General features: G+C 45.1%; 1 protein-coding gene across 1 annotated transcript in view; it reads left to right on the forward strand.

The window, feature by feature from the left end:
• The first annotated feature begins 23084 nt into the window (after positions 1 to 23084).
• The window catches only part of CABLES1 (Cdk5 and Abl enzyme substrate 1), a 106275-nt gene continuing 105168 nt past the window's right edge, over positions 23085 to 24191 (forward strand). Inside the window, exon 1 of the mRNA XM_063077352.1 lies at positions 23085 to 23996. Within this exon, the coding sequence (XP_062933422.1) occupies positions 23182 to 23996 (815 nt within the window). The 5' untranslated portion in view covers positions 23085 to 23181. The remainder of the gene's footprint in view (positions 23997 to 24191) is intronic.

Below are 24191 nucleotides of genomic sequence, written 5' to 3' on the forward strand. Positions count from 1 at the left end.
AGGAGTTTCACTCATTGGAAAGCTCCCTTGGTCCGCAGATGCAAGACTGCTTTCCTGCCTGTATTGGTCTTCACATTGGCCACCAGCTCCCCAGGGGTGGGCTAGGAAACTGCTGTGGACCTTCAGCCATGAGAAAGTAGAGTTCTGACTCTAAAGGCCTCAGCAAAATGGGGGGGGGTGTGACATGTCCCCTCCCCCAGAATTGTTTCTGCAGAAACCTTGAAGTCTCTTCCTTTTCTATTTTTCTCGCCCATTCTCACCAAATGCTTCATAGACTCTCACTTAAAATTGTAGTTTTTAAAAAATTTTATGTAACAATAGCCAAGATATGGAACCAACCTAAATGTCCATCGATGGATGCTTGGATAAGGAAACTGTGGTATATATACACCATGGAATACTACTCTGCCATTAAAGAGAATGAAATTCTCCCATTTGCAACAACATGGATGAGCTTGGAGAAACTTATGTTAAGTGAAACAAGCAAAGCACAGAGGGATAAATACTGCATGTGCTCACTCATAAGTGGGAGCTAAGAGAGAAAGAAGGAAAGAAAGAAAGACCACAGTGGTGTTTTGGACTTACAGAGGGAGAGAACATACCTAGGGATACAAAGCGGAGTGGGGAAAGGGGGATGGGGAGGGAGGTGGGGGATAACTGGGGGGATAATTGGGTGGGGGACATGGGGTATAATCACAATTTGTGGTAATGAGCATGCCGCCTGTACGGATCTGGCCGTCACATCTTGGGCATGAGTGGTGACAATCAGCTTTGTATCTAAAGAAAATCGATAACCAATAAAAAAAAGTACTATGCAAAAAAATAATAATAATAAAGTTTAACATCTAAAAAAATAAATAAAAATAAATAAATAAATTTTATGTAACAGTAACTTCTAGAGAAGATGGTCATGTTTTGGGACACCCTCTTCTCAGAGGAGCTGATTCATATTGGTCCATAGCACAGCATGAGTTTTAAGCTTAGCTTATTGGTCCCCTCTGGAAGTGTCAGTGAGAACTGGCAGGAGGAACCAGAAGCTAACACCCTGGAAAGCTGCGGGCTTTGAGCCTCAGGCAGGGCTGGGAAGCATTCCAAGAGCAGATGCCACAGGTCTTTCCCTCAAGACTTCCCCAAAAGCACCCTGAGAAATAAAGGAACGGTGTGGCCAGGGCCAAAACAGCTCTCGCAGCTGCAGACAGCCATTCACAGGACAACAGTGTGAATGGCCCCTGGCACTGAGCAGTGCAGGCCACTGGGAACAGTGCTTTTTTCAAAGATGTGCGGATGGGTGATCCTCCTGAGGCACTGACCACGGGGAGCTTCCTGGGAGAAGGGCTGTTTTCTGTCCTGGGCATGGAAGCAAATCTGCCCTGTGAGTCTGAGCAGATGTGGCAGTTGGTAAATATGACTTAGTTCTGTCCCTTGTCCACACAGGACCTTCCCTGAGGGCCTCTTCTTGCACTTTGAAAACAGCTCAAGCTTTGGAATCAGGAAGTTTGAAGACTGGTTCTGCTACTTGCAGCCTGAGTGGCCTAGGGTGAGTTACTTACCCCTCCAAGTCCTGGGTTTGTCATTTGTCCAATGAGTTTGTTGTGCGCAGCCCTCTGAGTTAGCACACCCAAAAAGGAGAATTCTGCCTGTTCTGGGGGATTCTGTGCCTGTTTGTGGGAGGCTGGGCTTGAGGGAGGAAAAGTGAGAAGGGCCAAGGTTGGCTTGATTTGGTTTTCGGTGGAAAGAACAGAGAGTTACTAGAGGAAGCAGGAAAAATCCACTAGGGGAAAAATGAGAAAAAAGACAGAGAGAGAAAAGCCAAAGGAGGCTGGGTTGGGAGAAACGTGGGAGAGTGTGGAGGGATGGGGGAGATTTGAGGGGCAGCTGCGGGACATGGGAGCTACATTTAGAAAGAGGGGGAGTTGGGGACTTTGTACAGGACTTATTAAACTTCCCGTTCACATTTTTAGAGATAATTCCGTTACATAAGCAAATTGTTTTATAAAATAGGTTGTTAAAACCAGTTTATCAGCTTAAGGGTGAAATAAGAACAGAAACATCAGAAGCCTATTAATGTCCTCTCTTTGGCTCCGTTGTCACCCCCAGCTGTAAATTCCACGAGGTCTAGGACTCTAGCACACCACTGCCGCCTGGCCGCCCCCAGATGTGACAGCTGCACAGGAAAGACACCAGTCAGATGTGTCATTGAACTTGTTTTCTGTGGCGCTTCCTGGGGTCAAGCCTAAAGAAGGTTGAGAGACCTATAGCCTCCTTTGACTTTATTGTCATTGGTCATGGGCCCCAGGAGGTGTCATGTGGAGATGACCAATATCTGGGAACCTCTGGGATGAGTGCCCATAAACTTTCTACAAGCATCTGTATGGAGGCCATCTACGTATTTCAAAGCTTCCTGAATTCAAAGGAAACCTCATAAAAGGTCAGCTAAAACACCTGTGAATTTTAAAGCATTTTCTGATCTTTTTACACTAGTAAATAACAAAATGAAAAAAAAATACCTCGGACTTGAAGGAAGTCTTTGTTTATACCTATGAGCACGTAGTATCCTGCCACTGTGAATTGACAAGTTACAATATTTGATGCAAGCATCTGAATACATATTTCTACAACATCTCCCTTTTTTGTGTCCTATAATATTCACTTGTTTTACTGATCCCCAAAGTGCAGTGGGGTAGTTTTATATAGGAATTATATTTGGAAATAGAGTCAGAGGAATTCATGAAGGTCAAAACAGTGTTTTATCTTTTAGTTTTAGAGACTATTCCCATCAGGTTTCTTCACATGATTTCTCTGTATCCTCATAAAACTGAAACCTAAATAATGAAGTAAACTTTGTTTCTCTCTTACGATCCAGCTTCTCACACCCAGCTCATTTTGACTTCTCTGAAGAAAGCTGTCATTCACTTAACCTCCAGCCCCACGTGTGGTGCACAGAACTAATTGTATCGTCTCTTCATTTCTGTTGGAAGAAAATAAAGCAAATTCATCGGCGCACTTGCCCATGAAACAGAAATGCTCCCAATGGGGTTGGAGTGGCATTCAGACTAATGAAGCCCTCCGCTCCCGGATCTTTCCACATGATGTAGACAGAACCACAGGTAAACCTGACGTCTGGTCTCCACTTATAAGAAACGCAAAGCACCTATTCCCACAGTCATAAAGATTTACCGCAGGGACCAACTGCAAGAACAAACATTCGCCAGATCCCTCCCGCCCTCACGATGCTCTGGGGAGAAGATGGACTGTTGTAAATGTGTGCCCATGGGGCCTACAGATGCTTTCAAAGGACCAAACAGCCAAACCGGCTTTCCCATCTAGTTTACGGGGAAACTTCTACAACTTCTACATCACTGAAAAGAAATAACGGCATTTTTTTTCTGAATAGAAAAAGAAATATAAGTTAGTATAGAATGTTTAATAACACAGAAAAGAGATCAGAAAAATAAAATCACTCGGAATTCTAAAATTTTAGTATAAATCTTTTTAGGTGTCTTCTATGCACATTTATGTTTATGAAATATATATATATATATAATAAAAAATAAAATGTCACTATACATTTGATTAATAAACTGGTTTTTAAAAATTAACTGCATAACATAAATATGTTCCCACTTCATTAAATATTATTTTGTATTAGCATTCGAAATGGCTATATACATGTAGTGCTGCTTTACAGAGTGGTGCTATGATCTATTTCACCAGTCCTAATGGCCGGACACTAATCCCAATTTCCTGCCACTAAAAACAATAATTCATGGGGTGTCTTTGTGTACAGATCTTGGCAGACCTCAGCGATAAATTCTTTGACATAAATCTGAACATATTGAAATGCCAGGTCACAGGGCATGCCCATTTTAAAGGTTTTTTTGATATGCAACTTTAAACATCAATTTCAATCTCCCCAGTCATGCCAACATTGCATGTTATCTTGACAAAAAATACTTTGCCAACTTGATAAAAGAAAAATGTTATTTCAGTGTGGTTTTAATATGAATTTCTACAATTGCTAATGAGGTTGAAGCTTTTTTTCATATTTTTATTAACTATTTATATTTTTCTTCTTGTTTTGACTATATTCTTTCTCTAATTTTTTTGGAGTATTTGTCTTTTTCTTACTGATCTACAAGATCTCTTTAAATATTAAGGCTATTAACCCTTTATTAATAGACTGGCAAATCTTTCCTGGCTTGCCATTTGCCTTAATTTTACTAACAGTGTTTTTTAATGTACAGAAGTGCTTCATTTTTATGCGGTAGAAACAATCTTTTCCCTTATGTTTTCTGACTTTGCCTGTGCATGCTTAGGAAAGCTTTCTCTAAGTCCTACAGACTGTTGCCAGTAAATCATAATCATGAACTGCCTGTCGTAGCTCTTCTATTATTGTACAAGATGTAAATAGTAACGGAAAGCAAGGACCAGCTCTTATACTGGTCCTTATATAAGTGAGCACCTAGGATTATTAACAATAGATGAGATGAACACCGGTACACAACTGCTTCTTTGCAAATTCCACCAGCATGTACTAAATAATTAACATATGTGGATAATAAAGAGACCAGGGCAGGAGGGGGAAACACTGATGAATCAAAAAAGTCCCTGCCCCTTGAAAAATTTATGGTTCAGGATACTCTCTTTTTTTTAACAGCTTTATTGAGATATCATATAAAAATTGCATATGTTTAAGGTATACAACCTGATATTCTTGAAGGATTAGAGAGAGGTAAGACTTAAGAGAGATAGGGGAATAATGAATATAAGGGAGAAGGTGTGAGTACCTGGTGGGGGGGTCAGGAGGGTCTGTGGTCAGGTGCATCTGAAGCGAGACTTACAGGCCCAGATGAGGGAGAGAACGTCCTTGTCTTCCTGTCCACAGAGAGGAGAGGAAGTGTGCCCAGTAGACCCACTATAAAGGATGTTACCAGCCAAATATGCTTGTAATCAACCCACAATGCCCAGAGGAGGGGCTCAGTCAGGCGCTAAGGAAGAGGAGTTAGCATTTCTTTAATCTGTTTCTTGCATTTATATTTTGCCTGTGGTATTTTTTAGTGTGGTTGGTGTGGTATTCTCCTTTCTTTTTTTTTTTTTTTTTTTTTAATTTTATTTTGTCGATATACATTGTGGCTGATTATTGCTCCCTATCACCAAAACCTCCCTCCCTTCTCCCTCCCCCCCTCCCCCCAACAATGTCCTTTCTGTTTGCTTGTCGTATCAACTTCAAGTAATTGTGGTTGTTATATCTTCCCCCCCCCCCGGTTTTGTGTGTGTGTGTGTGAATTTATATATTAATTTTTAGCTCCCACCAATAAGTGAGAACATGTGGTATTCCTCTTTGTGTGCCTGACTTGTTTCACTTAATATAATTCTCTCAAGGTCCATCCATGTTGTTGCAAATGGCAGTATTTCATTCGTTTTTATAGCTGAGTAGTATTCCATTGTGTAGATGTACCACATTTTCCGTATCCACTCATCTGATGATGGACATTTGGGCTGGTTCCAACTCTTGGCTATTGTAAAGAGTGCTGCGATGAACATTGGGGAACAGGTATACCTTCGACCTGATGATTTCCATTCCTCTGGGTATATTCCCAACAGTGGGATAGCTGGATCTATCTGCAATTGTTTGAGGAACCTCCATACCATTTTCCATAGAGGCTGCACCATTTTGCAGTCCCACCAACAATGTATGAGAGTTCCTTTTTCTCCGCAACCTCGCCAGCATTTATCGTTCAGAGTCTTTTGGATTTTAGCCATCCTAACTGGGGTTAGATAGTATCTCAGTGTGGTTTTGATTTGCATTTCCCGGATGCTGAGTGATGTTGAGCATTTTTTCATATGTCTGTTGGCCATTTGTATATCTTCCTTAGAGAAATGCCTACTTAGCTCTTTTGCCCATTTTTTAATTGGGTTGCTTGTTTTCTTCTTGTAAAGTTGTTTGAGTTCCTTATATATTCTGGATATTAATCCTTTGTCAGATGTATATTTTGCAAATATTTTCGTATTCTCCTTTCTTAAGTAGCTAAATCCTCCTGCATGGTGTATAAGACTGTATTTCCCAAAGATGGCCACATCAAGACATCCCATCCATATGTTCTTCTTACAGTGTGACCTTAATGCCTCATTGAGAAGTGGGGTCTGCGTTCCCTCCCCTTGAACCTGGGTGGACCTTTGCATTGCCTCAACCAGTAGAACGTGGCAGCGGTGATGCTGTGTGACGTCTGAGGTTGAGTCCTGGAAGGCAGTGTGGCTCTGGCTCTCTTTCTCTCTCTTGGGACACTTCCTCTTTGAACCCAGCCACCATATTGTAAGGAAGTCCAGGCCACATGGAGAAGCTAGATGTGGGCATTCTGACCAACAGCCCCAGTGGGATCCCAGCCAACCGCCAGACAGGTTAGCAAGGAGGGCTTGGGGCCCGAGATGTGATTTGTATCTAAGACGATGATTGTGCCTTCTGGAGACTTGATTGGTGGGAGGGGAGCTGCAGACCAGGACTGGAAGCCAGGAGACCAGCTAGGAGGCTAGAGCAATGGTCCAGGAGAGAGATGATGTGGTTTGGATTAGAGCTATACCAGTGGAGTAGGTGAGAGGTGGTCCTCTCTGGGAATTGTTTTGAAGGAAGTGCTGACAGGATTTGCTGATGGATTGAGTAGGGGGAGTGGGAGGGAAAGAGAGGACTCACAGATGATGTCTAGATCTCCAGCCTGGACAGTTGGGTATTGCGTAAGTAAGTGGTGGTCTCATTTATTGAGATGAGGACACATGAGGGACGAGGAGCTTTGCAGGGCAGGGAAGGGCAGTTTGATCTGGGCATGTTCTGTGAGAAGCATGTTAGACATCCAAGTAGAAATGCTCAATACAAGGCTTGGATATGTGAGCCTAGAGCTGAGAGAGGCTTAAGTTAGAGATTCAAACTTGGGAGTCATTGGCACATAGATGGTGTTCCGGATACTATTGCTGTGTAAAAAAAAATTACCCCAAAACCTAGCTTAAAATGGCTATTTCATTTGCCCACCAATTTTGTGGGCTTGGAATTCAGGGCAGGGCACAGCAGGATTGTTTAGTGTCTGCTCCACAACTTCTGGTGACCTCAGCTTGGAAGAACAAGGACTGGATGCAACATGACAGTGGGGGCTGGAATCATCTGGAAGTATCTTCACTCACAAACCTGGAAGCTGCGACTGGTTATTCACCGGGAACTCAGCAGGGGCCGTCAACTGAAATACCTAGAGAGGCTTCTCCGTGTGGGTTGGGCTTCCTTCCAGCATGGCAGCCTTTGGGTAGCTGAACTACTTACACAGTAGTTCAGGGCTCCAAAAGTGAGTGTGACAGAGAACAAGGTGGAAGCTGCATCTTCTTCCCTAACTCAGCCTTGGACGTCATGCAGCATCACTTCTAGCTCATTCTGTTGGCTACGAGAGAGTCACAGGTTTGCCTAGATTTAAGGCAGGGTGGGGTTGGTGGGGTAGTGTGCATAGACCCCTTCTCTCAAGGGGAAGAGTGTGAAGGTTGCCTTGGAGAAGGGTATTTAGGGCGAGAGATATTGTTGTGACCAACTTTAAGAAATACGATCTGCCACAGACCGAATTTAGAGCCTTGTAATTGATGAGATACCTAGGAAGCGAGTGTGGACAGAGAGAAGTCCTAGACTGGCCATGAGACACTTGAAACTTAGCAACTGGGAGGAGGCGGCAAAGGGGACAGAAGGAAGCCTAGAGTGAATGTCACTTCCTGCTGAAGTTCCTCAGGGAGTGGGACTAGGATGGGTTCCTCTCCTTCCACCCACAGTGATTTTTTTATTGTGGTAAAATACACATAACATAAAATTTACCATCTTACCCATTTTTCAGTGTATCGTTCAGTCAAATTCACCACACGTTTGCAGCCATCACCACCTCCATCCACAGAACTCCTTCATCTCGTTACACTGACACTCTGTCCCCATGACACTCTCACTCCCCATCCCCTCTCCTCCCGGCCTCTGGCAAACCCCATTCTATCCCTAAGATTCTCTGGGATTTTGCCAACTCTAAGTACCTCACATAAGTGGAATCATACTGTATTTGTCTTTTTGTGACTGGCTTATTTCACATAGCATAATGTCCTCAAGACAGGACAGGTCTTGCACCAGCTGTAGGCTGGGCCAGAGCCAGCCTTCCCTGAATGGGCATGGCTGGGGGCCCAGGAGACAGCCCCACCGCCAAGACGATCCATCCCCAGTGCCTCCTGGTCCTTCAGATGCTCAGGCTTCCAGAACACCCGGGTGTGGGAGGGGGTTGCCATGGTCCAGTCAAAATCCATCCTTTAAAGAAAACTATTTTTGCCCCTTCCTCAAGAGCTAAAGAATCCTATTTACTCAACTCTAAGGGAAACTCAACATCCAAACAGTAGCATCTGGATATAGATTTAACTTGACTTCAGAGTTCTCTCTAAGAATAGTTGGTGAACACTGCCTAGCTTCTTAGAGAATTTCCTAAACTAAGAGAGTCTAATGGAATGAGTTTTTCCCCTCCAGGAAACTAAACTGCCAGAAGTTCCCTAAGTGGCAGGTCTCATGTAACTTACAAAATAATTAAGTCCCTCTTTACAAGCCCCTGCTATAATAGTTAAAATAAATGGAGTGTGTGTTAGAAGTGGAAATTCTATTAAATAGATGTCTTGCTGAAATGGGTTCTGACCTCAACAGAGAGTTATAAAGTACGAGACACTTGCTGTTCCTTTAATGTTGTTTTTGCTCATGCAAATGATGCCCTATTACACCCACTTAACTACTAATGCTTAACTACTAAGTGAAAAACAACTACATCGCAATTTGGACCATTCCAGAGTCCCCTCATTCTTTTGTGGTTTTATGCAATTCTTGTATTGTATACAAGAAGATTTGACCTGGAACAGCAGCAAGAAATGTGTAATTAGAAACACTTCCCAAGGAAATTACAGTGACAAGTGAAGGCTTGAGGGTTTCTTCAGGAGCCTGGAATTGCAGATACTCATTATAGGTACTTGGGAGGCACAGCTGCCCCTGCTGAAAACCATGTCTAATGGTTGTGCTGCTGGGTGCAGGGGTGGAGGACAGAGCTGCCTAGAGCCAGAAATAGTGTCTATGGCAACACACCGCTCCATTTTTAAACTTTTCATTGCCTGAAAAGAAATTGCTTAGGTTTTTTTCACTCTTTTTCTTCCTACCAATTTCTGAGTTTGCACCAGCAGTGAATACCCTCCAGGTCTAACATTGTCTGGTAGTTAATGACTAGCTGGGTTAAGTGCCCTTGGCTTTACCTCCAGCCAGTCGTTAATTGCTACACCAGGAAACACTTTCCAATGGAATTATTGTTTAATCAAAACGAATTATTATTGCTGTCAACAACAATGATCAGCTCTCCCTATGAGTCTAAGTGGGAATAGAGGAGTTTTTAAAATTAAGGAAATGTGTTCCTGGGGAGGGGGGTCAGTTGAGAAGGGCAAAAAGAAGTTGCACAAAGTTGGGGACTGGTTCACTGTTGGGGGAGGGGGAGGATGCTGACACACCTCTGGAAGACCCAGGAGGGTTCCACACACGCCCTCGTGGGTCCCTCCGTCATAGGGTCCCTCCGTCATTGGGTCCCTCCGTCATTGGGTCCCTCCATCATTCTTGTCAGTGCAACCTTGTAACTTTGCTATTAAGCCAAGTGCTCCAAAGGCTTCTATTGGAGTGTCTGGGAGGGAAAGACAGTGTCCCCAAGCCATGAATACATGGAACCTGCAAGCACAGGAACAATTGCACCTCTGAGCCCTGACAACATCCCAGGCGGGTGCTATGTCCCAGCTTTACACACAGATCTCAAGCGAACCCAGGAAAGCCACCACCAGGAGGGCACAGTCATTATCCCTATTTCATAGACAGAGAAACTGAACCTTACAGAGGTTAAGTTGGCCAATATCCACCACTTTGGTAAAGAGCAGAGCTGGAACTTGATTCCTAGTCTCTGTCACAGCCTTAGCTCTCTTTTTTTTTTTTAATTGTAGTAAAATACATATAACATAAAATTTACCCTCTTAACCATTTTTAAGTGTGCAATTCAGTGACATCAAGTACATTCACACTGTGCAAATTTCGCCACCACTCATCTGCAGAACTCTTTCCATCTTGGAAACCCCAGAGGATCAGCAGGTTACAACGTGGCCTGTTGGCCCACTAGACCAGGTGCCACCTAGGTGGCAGGGAGAGAGGTGCCTGAGGCCACAGACCTCATGCAGTTTGGCCAACTGTGGCCCCACAGCTCCATGCTGGCACACCTGAGGAGGGATTCAGGTGTTCAATTTCAGGCCATTTCCCTGAGTCTTAGGTTCTAAAGAAAACAAGGTCCCTCAAATCCAAACTGCTCAGTCTGGACTTCACTGCCGGATTCCATACCTGGACCACAGCCTGCCGTAGGACTGCACAGTTGTGCTTGCAGCCCCAGCAGGGATGGGACAAAGGGTATTCCATGCCTAAGGGGTAGCACCCATGGGGCCTTGTGGACATGTGTGGGACATTTCTTGTTGTTATAATGGTTGGGGGCATTACTGATATTTAACGTGTAAGGCCAGGGACTCAAGGTGACCTGCAATGCATGAGGCAGTCACCCACAAAGAAGAATTGTCCTGCATCCTGAACTACTTTGAAATGTCCCATTAAAATCTTTCTCCTAAGCTCTGTGACCTAAGCGTCACTGGCCTTCCCAGGCTCCTCTCCCTCCACTTTTACTCCCAAAGATAAGCTGTTCTCTCTGCCTGAAATGCCTGCCCTCTCTCCCTTGTACTGTGTGTGAAGGGTTCCTTCTTTAGATCCCGGGTTAAATGTACTATTTAGGAGACTCCTTCAAACTTCCTGACAGTGTTTGCCACTCCCTCAGGAAGGATCCCATACCTGTTGGTGTACTCATTCATTCCAGAAATAATTTTTTTCTTCTTGAGTACTCCTATGCTCCAGGCACTGGGTAGGCTAAGAATTTAAAGATAAGACAGGGCTCTTGTCCTCAAGGAATCCGCAGGGTAGACAGAGACAGGCAGGGATCACAATGAAATGCCACGTGTGCAAAGGAGGGAAATGGCAGAGCAGGGGAGCCCAGGAGACACAATCTCTGCTTTAGGACTCAGAAGATTTCTGAGGGAGGAGGTCATCTGAACTGAGCTTTGAAGGGTCAAGACACAGAAACAAAGAAATGTGGCAAGGCACAGAGCTGGAGATAATTTCGCAGGGCTACAGTGTAAGAGGCGAATCCAGGAAGGTGGATCCGGGAAGATGGGCAGAGCCAGGTCCTGATGAGCCGCTGATGTCATGGAGAGGGTGCACCCATATAACCTTGGATTTCATGGATAACACCTCCCAAGGCCCTGCTGGGGTCATACAACACTCATCAGCCTCTTGACCTTGTGAACAGAGCCGGGGTTCCCTCCAACTCTTCTCCCAGGAATGGTTCTGCTCCCACGGAGGACAGGAACTCGCATTTGTGGAGCAGCTACTTGATGTTCCAAACATTTTGCAAAGTGCTGTTCCCTTTAGAAAGGGGACAACTGCTGGTGTGCCCAGCAGACAAAGCCCCAGGAGAAATGTGGAGTCTTTCCAGAATGTTAATTTCACTCCAAGATTGGAGAGGGAAAGTTAATTGGTATAAATGGTAAGTAATTTAAGACATTATTTTTACATAAAATCAATGGTGGATATATTACACAGTAGAATGCTAAATTAACACATTTTTCTTTATTTATTATTTGAAGAGGTAATACATGCTCATGATATAAAATTGAAAATGTGTAAAGGAGTTTAGATTGAAAATTTACACCTCGGTTCTCCAACCCCCCAGCCTCCCAGTAGGCAATCACAATTCCTAGTTTCTTGGGAACCCTCCGAGAAACACTCTATACATAGTATAAGTAATACCTATGTATGCAGGATTTTTTTTTTTAATGCAAACGATAGCATAAAATACACAGTACTCTGAAGTCTGCTTTTTTTGCAGATAACACTACATCTTGGATCTTTCTATAACACATTCATAACAGTTACTCCATTCATTTAACAGCTGTACAATATTTCATTGTACAGATGTGCCAGCATCTGTTAACCAGCCCTATGTGGTCATTTCCAATATTTTCCTATTACAAACAACACTACAACAAATATAATCCTGAATATTCTTCATTTGTATGTATGCTATTATATCTGTGGGATAAAGTCCTAGAAGTGGGTCAGAAGATATACTATATTGTCCAATAGATGTCTGAAGAGATATTCCAGTCTATACTGTACTGTATCAGTGTCTGTTTTCACCTCTCAGCCAATACACAATGGACAATAGTGTCTTCTCAAACTTTCTGACCTTTGCCAATCTGGCAGGTGAAAAGCTGTATCATGTAGGAGCTTTTATTTGCTTTTCTTATATTATGAAAGAGGTTTGAATATATTTTTGTATGTTTAAGAGCCCTTTGTATTTCTTATTCTGGGAACTGTTTCTTCCTATCATTTCTCATTTTTCTATTGCTTTGTTGGACTTTTTCTTATCAATATTTAGGATTTCTTTACATAGTAAGGAGGCTGACCGGCTAGCCCAGTTGGTTAGAGCACGGCGTTGTAACACCAAGGTCAAGGGTTCAGATCCCTGTACCAGACAGCCACTGTCCCCCCCTCCAAAAAAATTAAGGAAAGGTACATTTTGTGATATGAATTGCAAATATTTCCCTCTAATATGTTTGCCTTTTGATTTTGTTTCTTCCCCCATATGATCATTTATAATTTTTTTTTCGAGCTCTTGGGTTTTATGTCATACTTAGAAAGACTAGTCCCTTATCTACAGTGATTAAAAAATATTCTCTCATTAATTTGTTCCATCAAAAGTTACTAAGCTCTGACTCTGCACCAAGTACGGTTCAGGTGCTGGGGTTGCAGGGCTGAATAGAACAAACCACGAGCAGCTGTTCTTAATTCCTTTGCTAAGGTCTTTTCCTTAGCCCTTTTCCAAAGAGCTTTCATGATTTCATTTTTGCATTTAAATCTTTCTTTGACTGGGAATTTAATTTGGTGTAAACTGTAAGGGATCTAATTCCCCCCCCCCCCCCGTTGGCAATCCAGTTGTCCCAACACAATTGTCTGAAAAATCTATCTCTTCTTTACTGACTTGAGATGTCAGTTTTATGATATGCCAAATTCCCATAGCTCATTCATTTTTAAGCTAAAAAGAAGACCGCAGAGAGATGTCCCGCTTTGAGCTTCACTGACAGATCTCTCAGGCTGTGAGTCTATTTGCGTCCGTCTTTAGGGGCACTTGGTGGAAAGTCTGAGTATCACTGACATTTTTTTACCCTCTTTAGTCATCATAATAATCACCTCTGCTATGGTTTGAATGTGTCCCCTGAAGTGCTGGAAAGTTAGGGGGCGAGAAAAGGAGGGTTCCCAGTGCTCGTGTCCACGGTTCTCAGGTGTGCCAGGGGCTCAGCTGTATTCCCACCTCTGTGTCCCTTTAGACCCTCCTTTATTCTTAGAATCAATTCCTCTTAAGCTTTGACTTAGGCTTCTGTCACCTGCAATCAAAGGGGCCTGGAAAAGGGCTGAGATGGGCCTAATGCTGGCTCTCAGCTGTATCACAAAAGGGGCCACAGCTCCAAACTGTGTCTCAAAGGACAAATGGAGCATGTGATTATGGCCAGGGGAGTGGACTCCAGAGGCCCGTGTCCTCAGCCGCTCACTGTTAAGGCCATGTGTAGCCAGACTGGAGGATTGTGCCTGTAGAAACCCAAAGCCTGCTTCTCTCTCAATCTGATAAAGAGGAGTAAAACTGTGATTTAGAAAAATGAGATCATCTTAGCCTCTTCATTGGGCCACTGTGTGAAGGTGCAGAACAGGAACTCATGCCAAAAATTAGCCAGTGTTTCACCCTCAGATCTGTTCTCCCTCTCTAGGGTACTTTTGGTCCTTTCATGAATTACAGCTGCCCCCCAGGTGGGTGATCTGGAAGCCAGTTTTTCCTCAAAACATTTCTTGCCCTTGACCTTTCCCTTCCATTCTCACTGCCAAGTCCAAGTTCCATTGCCTCAGGCCTGAATTGTTGCACTATGGTCCTAACTTTACTGTCCCTGTGCCTTTGCACGGGCGGCGGCGTGGAATGCCCCATCTCACATGTAAACTAGAGGCTAAGTTCAACTATCGCCTTTTCTGGGGGGCGTCTCTGACCCCTAGGAGTCGCCGTCCATAGTCTCTGACATAAACCTTCATGCTAAGACATCACAGATAATGACAGTCCAGGGATCAGCTGTGTAACCTGAGGCACGTCACCATGCTCAACTTTGTGGAGCCTCAGTTTCTTCATTCATCAGATTCGATGAAACTGTGTAGGTAGAAATGACCATCTCAGGACTTGCACATATAAGGTAACCCGCCCCCACTCGCTCCCTTTGCTCCTTTTCCCCAGTTTTCTCAGCAGGCTGTTAACTCTTTGAAGCCTGGGACCTGGTCTTACCCTGAGTGCCTGGCAGAAAGCATGGCGCGGAGCAGGAGCTCAACAAATGTTGAATAAATATGGACATAAATGGAGGAATGAATAAAAAAACCTTCACTCCTTTAGATTTTCTCTTAATCCCTTATGCAACATTTGCCCAATTAAAGCCCCTTCATTTTGGCTTTCCACAAACCCGTCACTTCCTGTTTAAAAATCACATATGCCTTTCTAGTACCTATAGGTTCAAATGACTTATTTTAAGTTCAAGGCCCTCATGATCAGGCCCTACACAGGGTTTCTCAACTTATCTTCCATTATTCACCACTACAGTTCTTTTAATCTGGCAGGTCCACTCACTGCCAGCCATCTCCAACATGTCCTTTCCTTTCGTATCCCTGTCTCAGCACCTTCATTCATCCTCTGGCCCCTCACTGAAATGCATTTCCTCCTCTTCTCTGCCTAACCACGTCCTCCCATCTGCTGCAGAGAAAGCTAGCTGTCTCCCAACCTTCCTAAAGAAATTGTTAAAAAGTCCCCAACAGTTGTGCCATGTAACGATGGGGCATATTTTCTCCCAAGATTTATTTCCATGCGTTTAAAAGATATTTTAAAAGTTGTTAATTGGGAAGCAGTTCCTATCATGACCATGCATTTATTTCTATGTAGATAAGCACAAAGAAGCCAACAAAGATCACTCTAATCCTACTAGCCCGTGATTCAACCTTCTGGTCTTCTATAGCTTTTAGCCACATATTAATATTCAAAACAATTCCATTCACTTTTTTCTACAGTTGAGATATTATGATCAACCTAGTTTCTATTCTTTCTATTCTGTTTTATTTGGCTAACATTGTTTCAAAAACATTTTTCACATCATTAAGAAATCTTAGTAAAAATGATTTTTTTTTAAATGAAAGCACAATTTCCCATTGTTTGAGTAAACCATAATTTACTTATTTTTCCATTGTTCCACATTTAGGGTTTCTTTTTTCGAATTTTCTCTATTTTAAATAATGCTGCAATGAATATTTTTGTGCATAAATCTTTGACCTCGTTTCTCAATAGCTCTTTAGAATTACTACAGTAACCACATTTCTTGAGTACTTACCATGTTCCAATCATTTTTTTTTTTTACATGTGATTGCACTGAATCCCCACAACAATGCTATAAGGGAGATGTTATCATTCCCATTTCACAGATGGCAAAACTGAAGTACAAACAAGTAGAGGAATGTGCTCGACATGCTGTAAGCCATAATAGCAGGGCCAAAATTTGACCTGATTCAGTCCGACGCCAAAGCTTATGTTCCCAGTCATGAACTTTTTAAGGATCTTGATACATATTGCCAAATGACTTCCCAGAAGGTTGTTCCAATTTACATTCCACCAACAGTAAAAGAGTGTCTGTCACTCTCCTTCTTCCAGATGATCGCCAGGCATTTGCCTTTCACCTTCTGTGAGCTCTCTCTTCATGCAGTTTGCCCCACTAACAGTGAAGGCTACCATGGACCACCAATTAGTCCAGCTACACTGCCCAGGGGAAGGCAAAGCACTGATGTTTCTCCCAGAATCTGGCCACATCCATCCCAGTGCAATGTGAGAATGATCTGAACAAGTGCAAACATTACAAAATGATGCTTTACACTGGGAGACACAGAGCCCTCTAGGCAGGGCTGCCTCTACCTGTTGGTGCAGAGTCTAAAGGAGGCTCAGGCACACAGGCCGTCTGTGAGCTGTGTGTTTATGAGCTGTACTTCCACGAGAAGTGGTTTCTTCATCATCTGTGAACTGGTTATTCATGCTCCTAGTATAAGGTCAAAGAAAATAAAAACAGTTAATTTCGGAGAAAATAAAACCTGGAGTTTACTATGATTTAAGTATAAAGGTAACACAACAAAGAAAATTCATCGATTTTCTTTAAAATGCCAGTATCATATAAATTCTGCAGTTGGATTATGGGTGGCGTTTTGCAAGACTGAGGATATCCCATGCAAGCACCTGAAATGCGTTTTCCTAACATAGTTTAGATGGTAGGTTTCTTCCATGGTAGTTAATGCCTTCAGCAATGACATAATAAGAAATATATATTTGGTCTCTGCCCCTGGTTTCTAGCACAGAGCTCTAAAACCCTCATAATTTCCTGATTGATATGGGTGCTAGGAGCATCTTTTGTTTTAATATTTGGTCTTTGATTCTTGTACCTGACACAGAGATACCCATCCTCCAGGGTGAGGGGAGGGGCTGCAGATTGAGTTAATAATCAATGGTGCCAATATGACAAAGCCTCCACAAAAATCCCTGAAAGATGGACTTTAGAGACCCTTCGGGTCAGTGAACACATCTACACACTGGGAAGGTGATGTGTCCCAACTCCACGAGGACAGAAATTCCTGAGCATGGGACCCTTCCAGACCTCATTTTAGGTGCCACTTCCTCTGGCTGGTCACCTGTCTCCTTTGTGATACATCAGTATACACAAGTAAGTGTTTTCCCGAGTTCTGTGAGCCATCACAGCAAATTACTGAGCCTGAGGAGGGGCTCAGAGGCCCTGACTTGCAGCCAAGTGGGACAAACTTGACGTGCATGGTTTGCATATTGCTCTTCCTCTTCCGTCCATGTAGGGTCAGGGATCAGGAGACAAGAGTGATCCTGTTTGGCCCATGATTGGACAGTGGCAGGGGCTGCTGGTGCCAATCACTGAGGGACGGGGAGGTCCTCAGGCAGGAAGAGGAGAATTGGAGGATAGAACTGTTGCAGGAAGTAGCAGGGACACCCTGTCCCCTTGGTATTTTCTCCCGTGTAGGGAGAAGAGGGTGTCCTAGATGGGTGGCCATGGGTGCAAAGCTCAAAATGTCCTCTACTCTAGGAGGTATGCTGGGTGTTGTTGAACCCTGTGCATACAACAATTTATTATGATGAAAATATTAGCATGACTTTCCCTGTTATTAGCTTGAGGGGTCTAGGATAGGACCACGTCCTGTTCTCCATGGTACTTGCAGACCTAACCCAGAACTTGCAAGAGACTGACATTTAGAAAATATTGAAATGAGGACTACAAGTAAGTTGTGTTTTGTAAGCATCCATGTGGGGCTGTATATTACTCATTGAGTTTATTTCTTCATCTAATATCCCTGAGTTTCCAGTTGAGTCTTACTTAAATGCTGTATTTGATCTCAGATGTCCTGGGGAAATTAAGGTATCTATGCCAAACTGTAAAGAAGGAAACAATGACTCCCCCATCTGCCCTCCCCCTCCCTGCTCTCTCAGGCCAACAGAAATGACCAAAAGTCCCCATGGGGAAGGCAAACTTCAGGGAGAAGAGTTGGGGCATTGAAGACCACCTCTTGGACTTTCTCTATTTCTAGTCTTGGAGGATCTAATTTACATTGGATTAAACAAAGCAACAGATTTCCCAGGAGCACCATGCCTATAGTTTAGACTGACTAGTCTGGTGTGTGTTGCATTTTGATGGAAGACACGGTAAAATAATCTGATCTGAACTATAGCTGACAGCTGAGGTTTCTCATGGTGCTGCCTGTCTGGCAGGACCAGTAAAAACTGCAAAGCACTAGAACCTAAAACATCCTGGGCTTCTCATGTGCATCTTCTATATTTCGCATTTTTCTAATAATAGCTACCCATTGAATGCCAGATACTCTGCTAGATACATAATTTATGTTATTGGTAATCACAATTCTTCAAGGTAAAATATTGCTAAACCTGCCTTTACAGATGAGGCCACTAAGGTACATAATTTGCCACTAAGCTTATAATTTGCCCAAGCTGGAGACCTTACAAGGTCACATTCTCGTAAGGGCCTAAGCTGGCACTGGAACCCAGCACATCTGACTGTAAAGCCTTGTTTCCATACATCAGATCACTTCTGTTTTGAGTGATGTCCACTGTCACCTCTAAGCTAATTTTCAGATTTCTTTGTCTACTGAACTATTATTTTTTCGAAGGGTCCGTGATTACTTGTAAGTTCTTTTTTCTCTTTTTCCTTCCTTCTTTCCCTTCTTTCTTTGTTTCCTTTCTTTCTTTAAATTGACCCCCACTATGTGTTAATCAAAACAGTATATGCATCGCAGCACTCTTTACAATAGCCAAGTGTTGGAACCAGCCCAAATGTCCATCATCAGATGAGTGGATACGGAAAATGTGGTACATCTACACAATGGAATACTACTCAGCTATAAAAACGAATGAAATACTGCCATTTGCAACAACATGGATGGACCTTGAGAGAACTACATTAAGTGAAACAAGTCAGGCACAGAAAGAGAAATACCACATGTTCTCACTCATTGGTGGGAGCTAAAAATTAATATATAAATTCACACACACACACACACACACACACACACACACAAAATCGGGGGGGGGGAGAAGATATAACAACCACAATTACTTGAAGTTGATACGACAAGCAAACAGAAAAGACATTGTTGGGGGGGAATGGAGGAGGGAGGGAGGTTTTGGTGATGGGGAGCAATAATCAGCCACAATGTATATCGACAAAATAAAAATTTAAAAAAACCAAAACAAAACAGTATATGCATTTTGGGTTGGTGCATGCAAAAAAAGTTTTCAGAATGGATGCTTGCTTGGAAGGGACAATATGAAAGTGAAGTGGGGAAAGGAGGATCTTTGCAGACTAAGAAGAATTACATTTCAAGGTCTCGACCTCCGTGCCTGCAATGCATGAGGAATTTGTGTGCAGAACTTCCTCTTTTGGAAGCGTCCTCCTCCCCGCTTCCTTCATTCCCAGGTCAGCTCAAATCCTGGCTCTTGCCTAAGGCCTCGAATCAAATCAAAAGTTTCTTTTCCATATTTTGATAACATTTATAGCCTGATTGCTCATTTGACAATTAACCAGAGTCAGCTTTGCATTTTTATTTAAATATGTCCTGAGCTTTTGTTTTCCACTATTTTAACTGTCAAGGGCACAAGCGCTGAAGGCCACACTCCTTTTTATCCCTTTGTCATAAGATGGTACAGTGTACATAGAATTCGCTCAATAATACTCGGTCAAAGAGTAAACTGTTGAAACATAAATAAATTTGGAATAATCCAGGGACTAAGGAGATTAGGATGGTAAAAATAACTGACATTTTTAAAAGGACTCCTGCAGTCTCATTGGTACCTCACAATAACATGCAGAGGAAATTGGCCAAGAGAAGTTAAGTTACTTGCTCTTGAAACCCAGATCCTCCTACTGGAAAGCTTGTATTATTTCCATTAAAGTTGACTCTCAAGCATGATTAAATCTGGAGACTGCGCCCTCTCATAAAACAGCCTGGCCAGCAGAGGGCGAAGAACACGCATGGGTCTTGCAGTCAGACTTAGGTTAGCCACTTTAAGAGCTAGAGGACTTGGGGCAAATTATTTAATTTTTCTTAGTCTTGTCTGTAAAATACTGATGATAATGCCCTCACCACCACCACCACTGGGTGGTCATAAGGATTAGAAATAAAGTATTCTGGGGCTGGCACACAGTAGGTGAACAATAAATTGTATGTATCATGATCCCCATAAGGAGATCACAAAAGCAGTTTGGAGGCTAACTAGACATTGATTCTTGTTCAATGCTTTAATAAATAATTGAAATTAGTTTGCACACTTGACCCTTAAAATAGGCAAAGAGTTATTATCAAAAGGGCAAAAAAATGGATATTGATAAAAAAATTTTAATAGCAAGAGTGTGAGGAAGAAGATTGGAACAAACTTTCTGGATGGGAAGACTTAAAAACATGATATGCCATTTACCCCAGGATCTATTTAACCTACGAAATTAATATCGGATGATAGGAAGATTTAGAAAAACAAAGAATGTCTTCATCACTCTCCTTATAATAGCAAAAGTAGAAACAACAAACTTATTAAATGCACAGGTTTAACAGCTTACAGTCTCTTCATTAAATTGAACACTGTGCAGTCATTAAAATGATGCTATAAAAGAATATTCTAAATGGAAGATGATCACAACAGAGCTGGCAAAAATCACAAGATACAAACAGCCCAATTTTGCTTTTGTTTAAAAATATACACAAGACAGAAATCAAAATTCTAAGTTATTTCCATAGGAGATGAGATGGTTAGTGATGCTTTTTTTCTTTTTTTGCTCCTCTTTGCTTATGTCCTGCAATGAACATTTATCACTTTTGTAGTTAAAGAAAATATATATTTTTTTCTTTTCAAAAGCAGAGTTGGAGTCTTTCATTTAAAACTGCCTGCAAGGCACAGAAAGAGAAATATCACATGTTCTCACTTATTTGTGGGAGCTAAAAATAAATAAATAAATACACAAACAACCGGGGTGGGGTGGGGTGGAGAAGACACAATAATTACAATTCCTTGAAGTTGATACAAGTGAACAGATATGAGGTTGTTGGGAGGGAAGGGGGGGGGGGGGAGGGAGGTTTGGGTAATGGACCACAATAATCAACCACAGTGTATATTGACAAAATAAAATAAAACTAAAAAAAAAAAAAAAAAAAAAAGAAGCAAGATTTCTCAAGAGTAAGAAGATAAATATTATGGGCAAATTTCCCATACTCTGCCTTACCACAAGCTTTCCCCCATTATAAAGTTTCATCGTCTGACAAACTAAAAACCAACGAAATGGAATAAAAAAACAAACTAACAAAAAAAAAAACTGCCTGCAAGCACAACCAGGCCAGTGGTCATGTAAATGAAGTCAATTGTAATAAAGCGACTTGGAAGTTTCAAGGTAGTTAAACAAAGTAATTAAAATCTTGATGGAATTTCACAGAGCAGTCACCAAGCTTTGACATAGCCGCTATGAGGTTGCTGTAAATAGACACGACTCCGTTTTTGTAAAAGGCCTAAAAAAGAGCACAAACTAAAATGTAAAGGGCCCTGTGTCATGTTTGTCCTGAGCAATTGCAACCTGAAACCCTCGTATCTCACACTCCAGGTTGGCTGCACATCTCTGGACGGAGTGTATTTACTCTCCGTTACTCAATTTACTTTCCTGAACTTGAAATGGAGTGGAATTTCCATGTAGAGTTACCCATTTGCTCCAGGGCTAAATTTAACCTTTAATTAAATTAATCCGTTTATCTTAAACACATTGTTTCTCCCTCAGTAAAGTGTAGTGAGGTTTCTTAGGTGTCAGTTACAGAGCTTAATTCAGTGTAACAATTGTTCCTTACTGCATTTGGTAAGTCACCCAAACCGCATAGGGAAACCTGGTGAACCCCCTCCACTCTCACCCCACCCCCGGCCCAGACAGGTACTTGTCGGGGGTGGGGCTGTGACTCTGTACTGGTCATCGCGTCGTTGGGCAGGAACCCATTTTTATAGAAGACACGGTAGGCGCCAAATAGAGGTTTATGAAATTATGACAGAGAGTAACTGTCCATAGTGGTCCCAGTTTATGGTGGGAGAAAAGAGAGCAAAATACACAAAAACATGGGCCGGCCCGTGGCTCACTTGGGAGAGTGCGGTGCTGATGACACCAAGGCCACAGGTTCGGATCCCTATATAGGGATGGCCGGTTAGCTCACTAGCTGAGCGTGGTGCTGACAACACCAAGTCAAGGGTTAAGATCCCCTTACCGGTCATCTTTAAAAAACAAAACAAAACAAAACAAAACAAAAAACACACAAAAACGTCCAAGTGACAAGGTAAAGAGCGTAAGGCCATTTTAGCCCACCTCAGTCTTCATTGAACATAAATCACATTTCAGGGCCAAAGTAAAACATTTAGGTTGGCCTTGGCTAAGAGAGAGATGAAAAGCGACAGCACCATGAAACGAGAATGTGCAAATTAGTCTGGCCACACGGAAGGTGTTCCCGCTCCGGGGCTCTTAGGCAGCCCGGGGCGTGCCTTTATCTCCGGGGCTGCAGCTGTAGCCTGCCAGTGAGTGAGGCACAACCTCTCTGGTTAGCGCCAGCGGCGCCGGCGGGCGGCTGTCCACGCAGGGACTAGGAACTTACTCGTGTAACTATTAGTAAGGATTTATTTCTCGGGGCCTCACGGCAACGCGGGGCCCAGTGAACTCGCTCGCTGTGCAAATCTCTGTGTCGCTCCAAGTGACTGTCCTGCAGACCCCCAAGTCTCCCAGGAGCACATGCCCAGGCCGTGACTCGCGGAGTTGTGCTCGCACCCCCAGTTCCCGGAGCCAGCGTGCCGGGGAAACGTGCTCGCCTCCCGCACCTGGCTTCCGCGCGCCCCGGGAGCCACCGACTCTCCCAGCAGGCGGCCGGGGCGACCTGCACAGGCGGCCCGATTCTCCGCCCCGCCACCCGCTCGGCTCTCCCTTCCTCCTCCTCCTCCGGCCCTTCTCCTCCCGCCGCCCGCCTCCGCCTGCGGCTTTGTTTTCCTCCCAGGTTTCATTCCCACACGTGATACTGTGTTATTGCTCGGAGCGCTCCGGAGCGCGAGCGCGGGGCGCGGGGCGCGCGCACCTATAAATACGGAGCCCGAGACCCAACGGCCAGGCGACCGGCCGGCGGGCGGCAGCGAGCGAGCGAGCCAGCGACAGTAGCGGCGGCAGCGGCAGCGAGAGCGGCGGCGCCCCCAGCCCGAGCACCGAGGGGCGAGCATGGCCCGCCCGCGGGGGGGCCGGGCCGCCGCGCACGCCGCCCGCGCCCCGCGCCCTGCCCAGCCCGGGTGTCCGCCGCTCGCGCCCGCAGCTTAGCGTTCGGACGCCGCTCGCTTCTCGGACGCCGCGGAAATCCCGCCGCAGACGGACACAATGGCGGCGGCGGCCGCCACCACGGCCGCCTGCAGCAGCGCCGGCACCGACGCCGCGGGCGCCCCCGGACTGCAGCCGCCGCCGCAGCCCCCGCCCGCCGCCGCGCCGGCCCCGCCGCCGCCCGAGCCCTCCCGGAAGCCGCGCGTGGACCCGCGGCGCCGCCAGGCTGCCCTCTCCTTCCTCACCAACATCTCGCTGGACGGACGGCCGCCGCCGCTGCAGGACGAGGAGTGGGGCAGCGGCGAGGAGGGCGGCGCGGCCAGGGCGGGCGCCTGCGGCGCGAGGACTCGGCTCAGCCTGCTGGCCGCCGCGGATCGGGGCGGCTGCCACGCGCTCCCCGCGCCGGGCACGGCGGCCGCGGCGTTGGCCGCTGGGGCCGGCCCCTGCCTTCCGCAGCCCGCGCCGCTGCCGCCCCTGGTCCCGAGCAGCCACGCGCCCCTGCCCGGCCCTGGGGCGGCGCGCGGGTTCGCGAGCCCCCTGGGCGTGAGCCGGGCGTCGGGGGAGCAGTGGCAGCCGCCCCGGCCCGCGCCACTCGCCGCCTGTGCCCAGCCGCCGCTGCCCGACGGGTCCGGGGGCGCCGGGCAGGAGGAGGTGGAGGAGGACGATGCCTTTAGCAGCGTGCAGGTGCCGACGGCCGCCTTCCTGGGCTCCGGGACCCCCGGGAGTGGGAGCGGCAGTCGGGGCCGCCTCAACTCGTTCACTCAGGGAATCCTGCCCATCGCCTTCTCCAGGCAGATCTCGCAGAACTACTGCTCCCTGGAGCAGCCGGGCCAGGGCGGCAGCACCAGCGCCTTCGAGCAGCTGCAGAGGTCCCGGTGAGTATCCGGGACGCGGTCGCGCCCAGCCTCCCTGTCGTCCCGTAGCTGCAGGACACGGGTCTCCGGCACCTTCCCGCGCCCTGCCGGATCCTGTGCTCGTGGTTCGAATTGCAGACCACGAGGGCATGCGGAAGAGGGAGAGTCCCCGGGGAGTGTGGGGTCACACGTGTGTGCACGGGCCCGGCACTTGCA

The sequence above is a fragment of the Cynocephalus volans genome, chromosome 13, assembly GCF_027409185.1.
Source record: "Cynocephalus volans isolate mCynVol1 chromosome 13, mCynVol1.pri, whole genome shotgun sequence".
Taxonomy (NCBI): domain Eukaryota; kingdom Metazoa; phylum Chordata; class Mammalia; order Dermoptera; family Cynocephalidae; genus Cynocephalus; species Cynocephalus volans.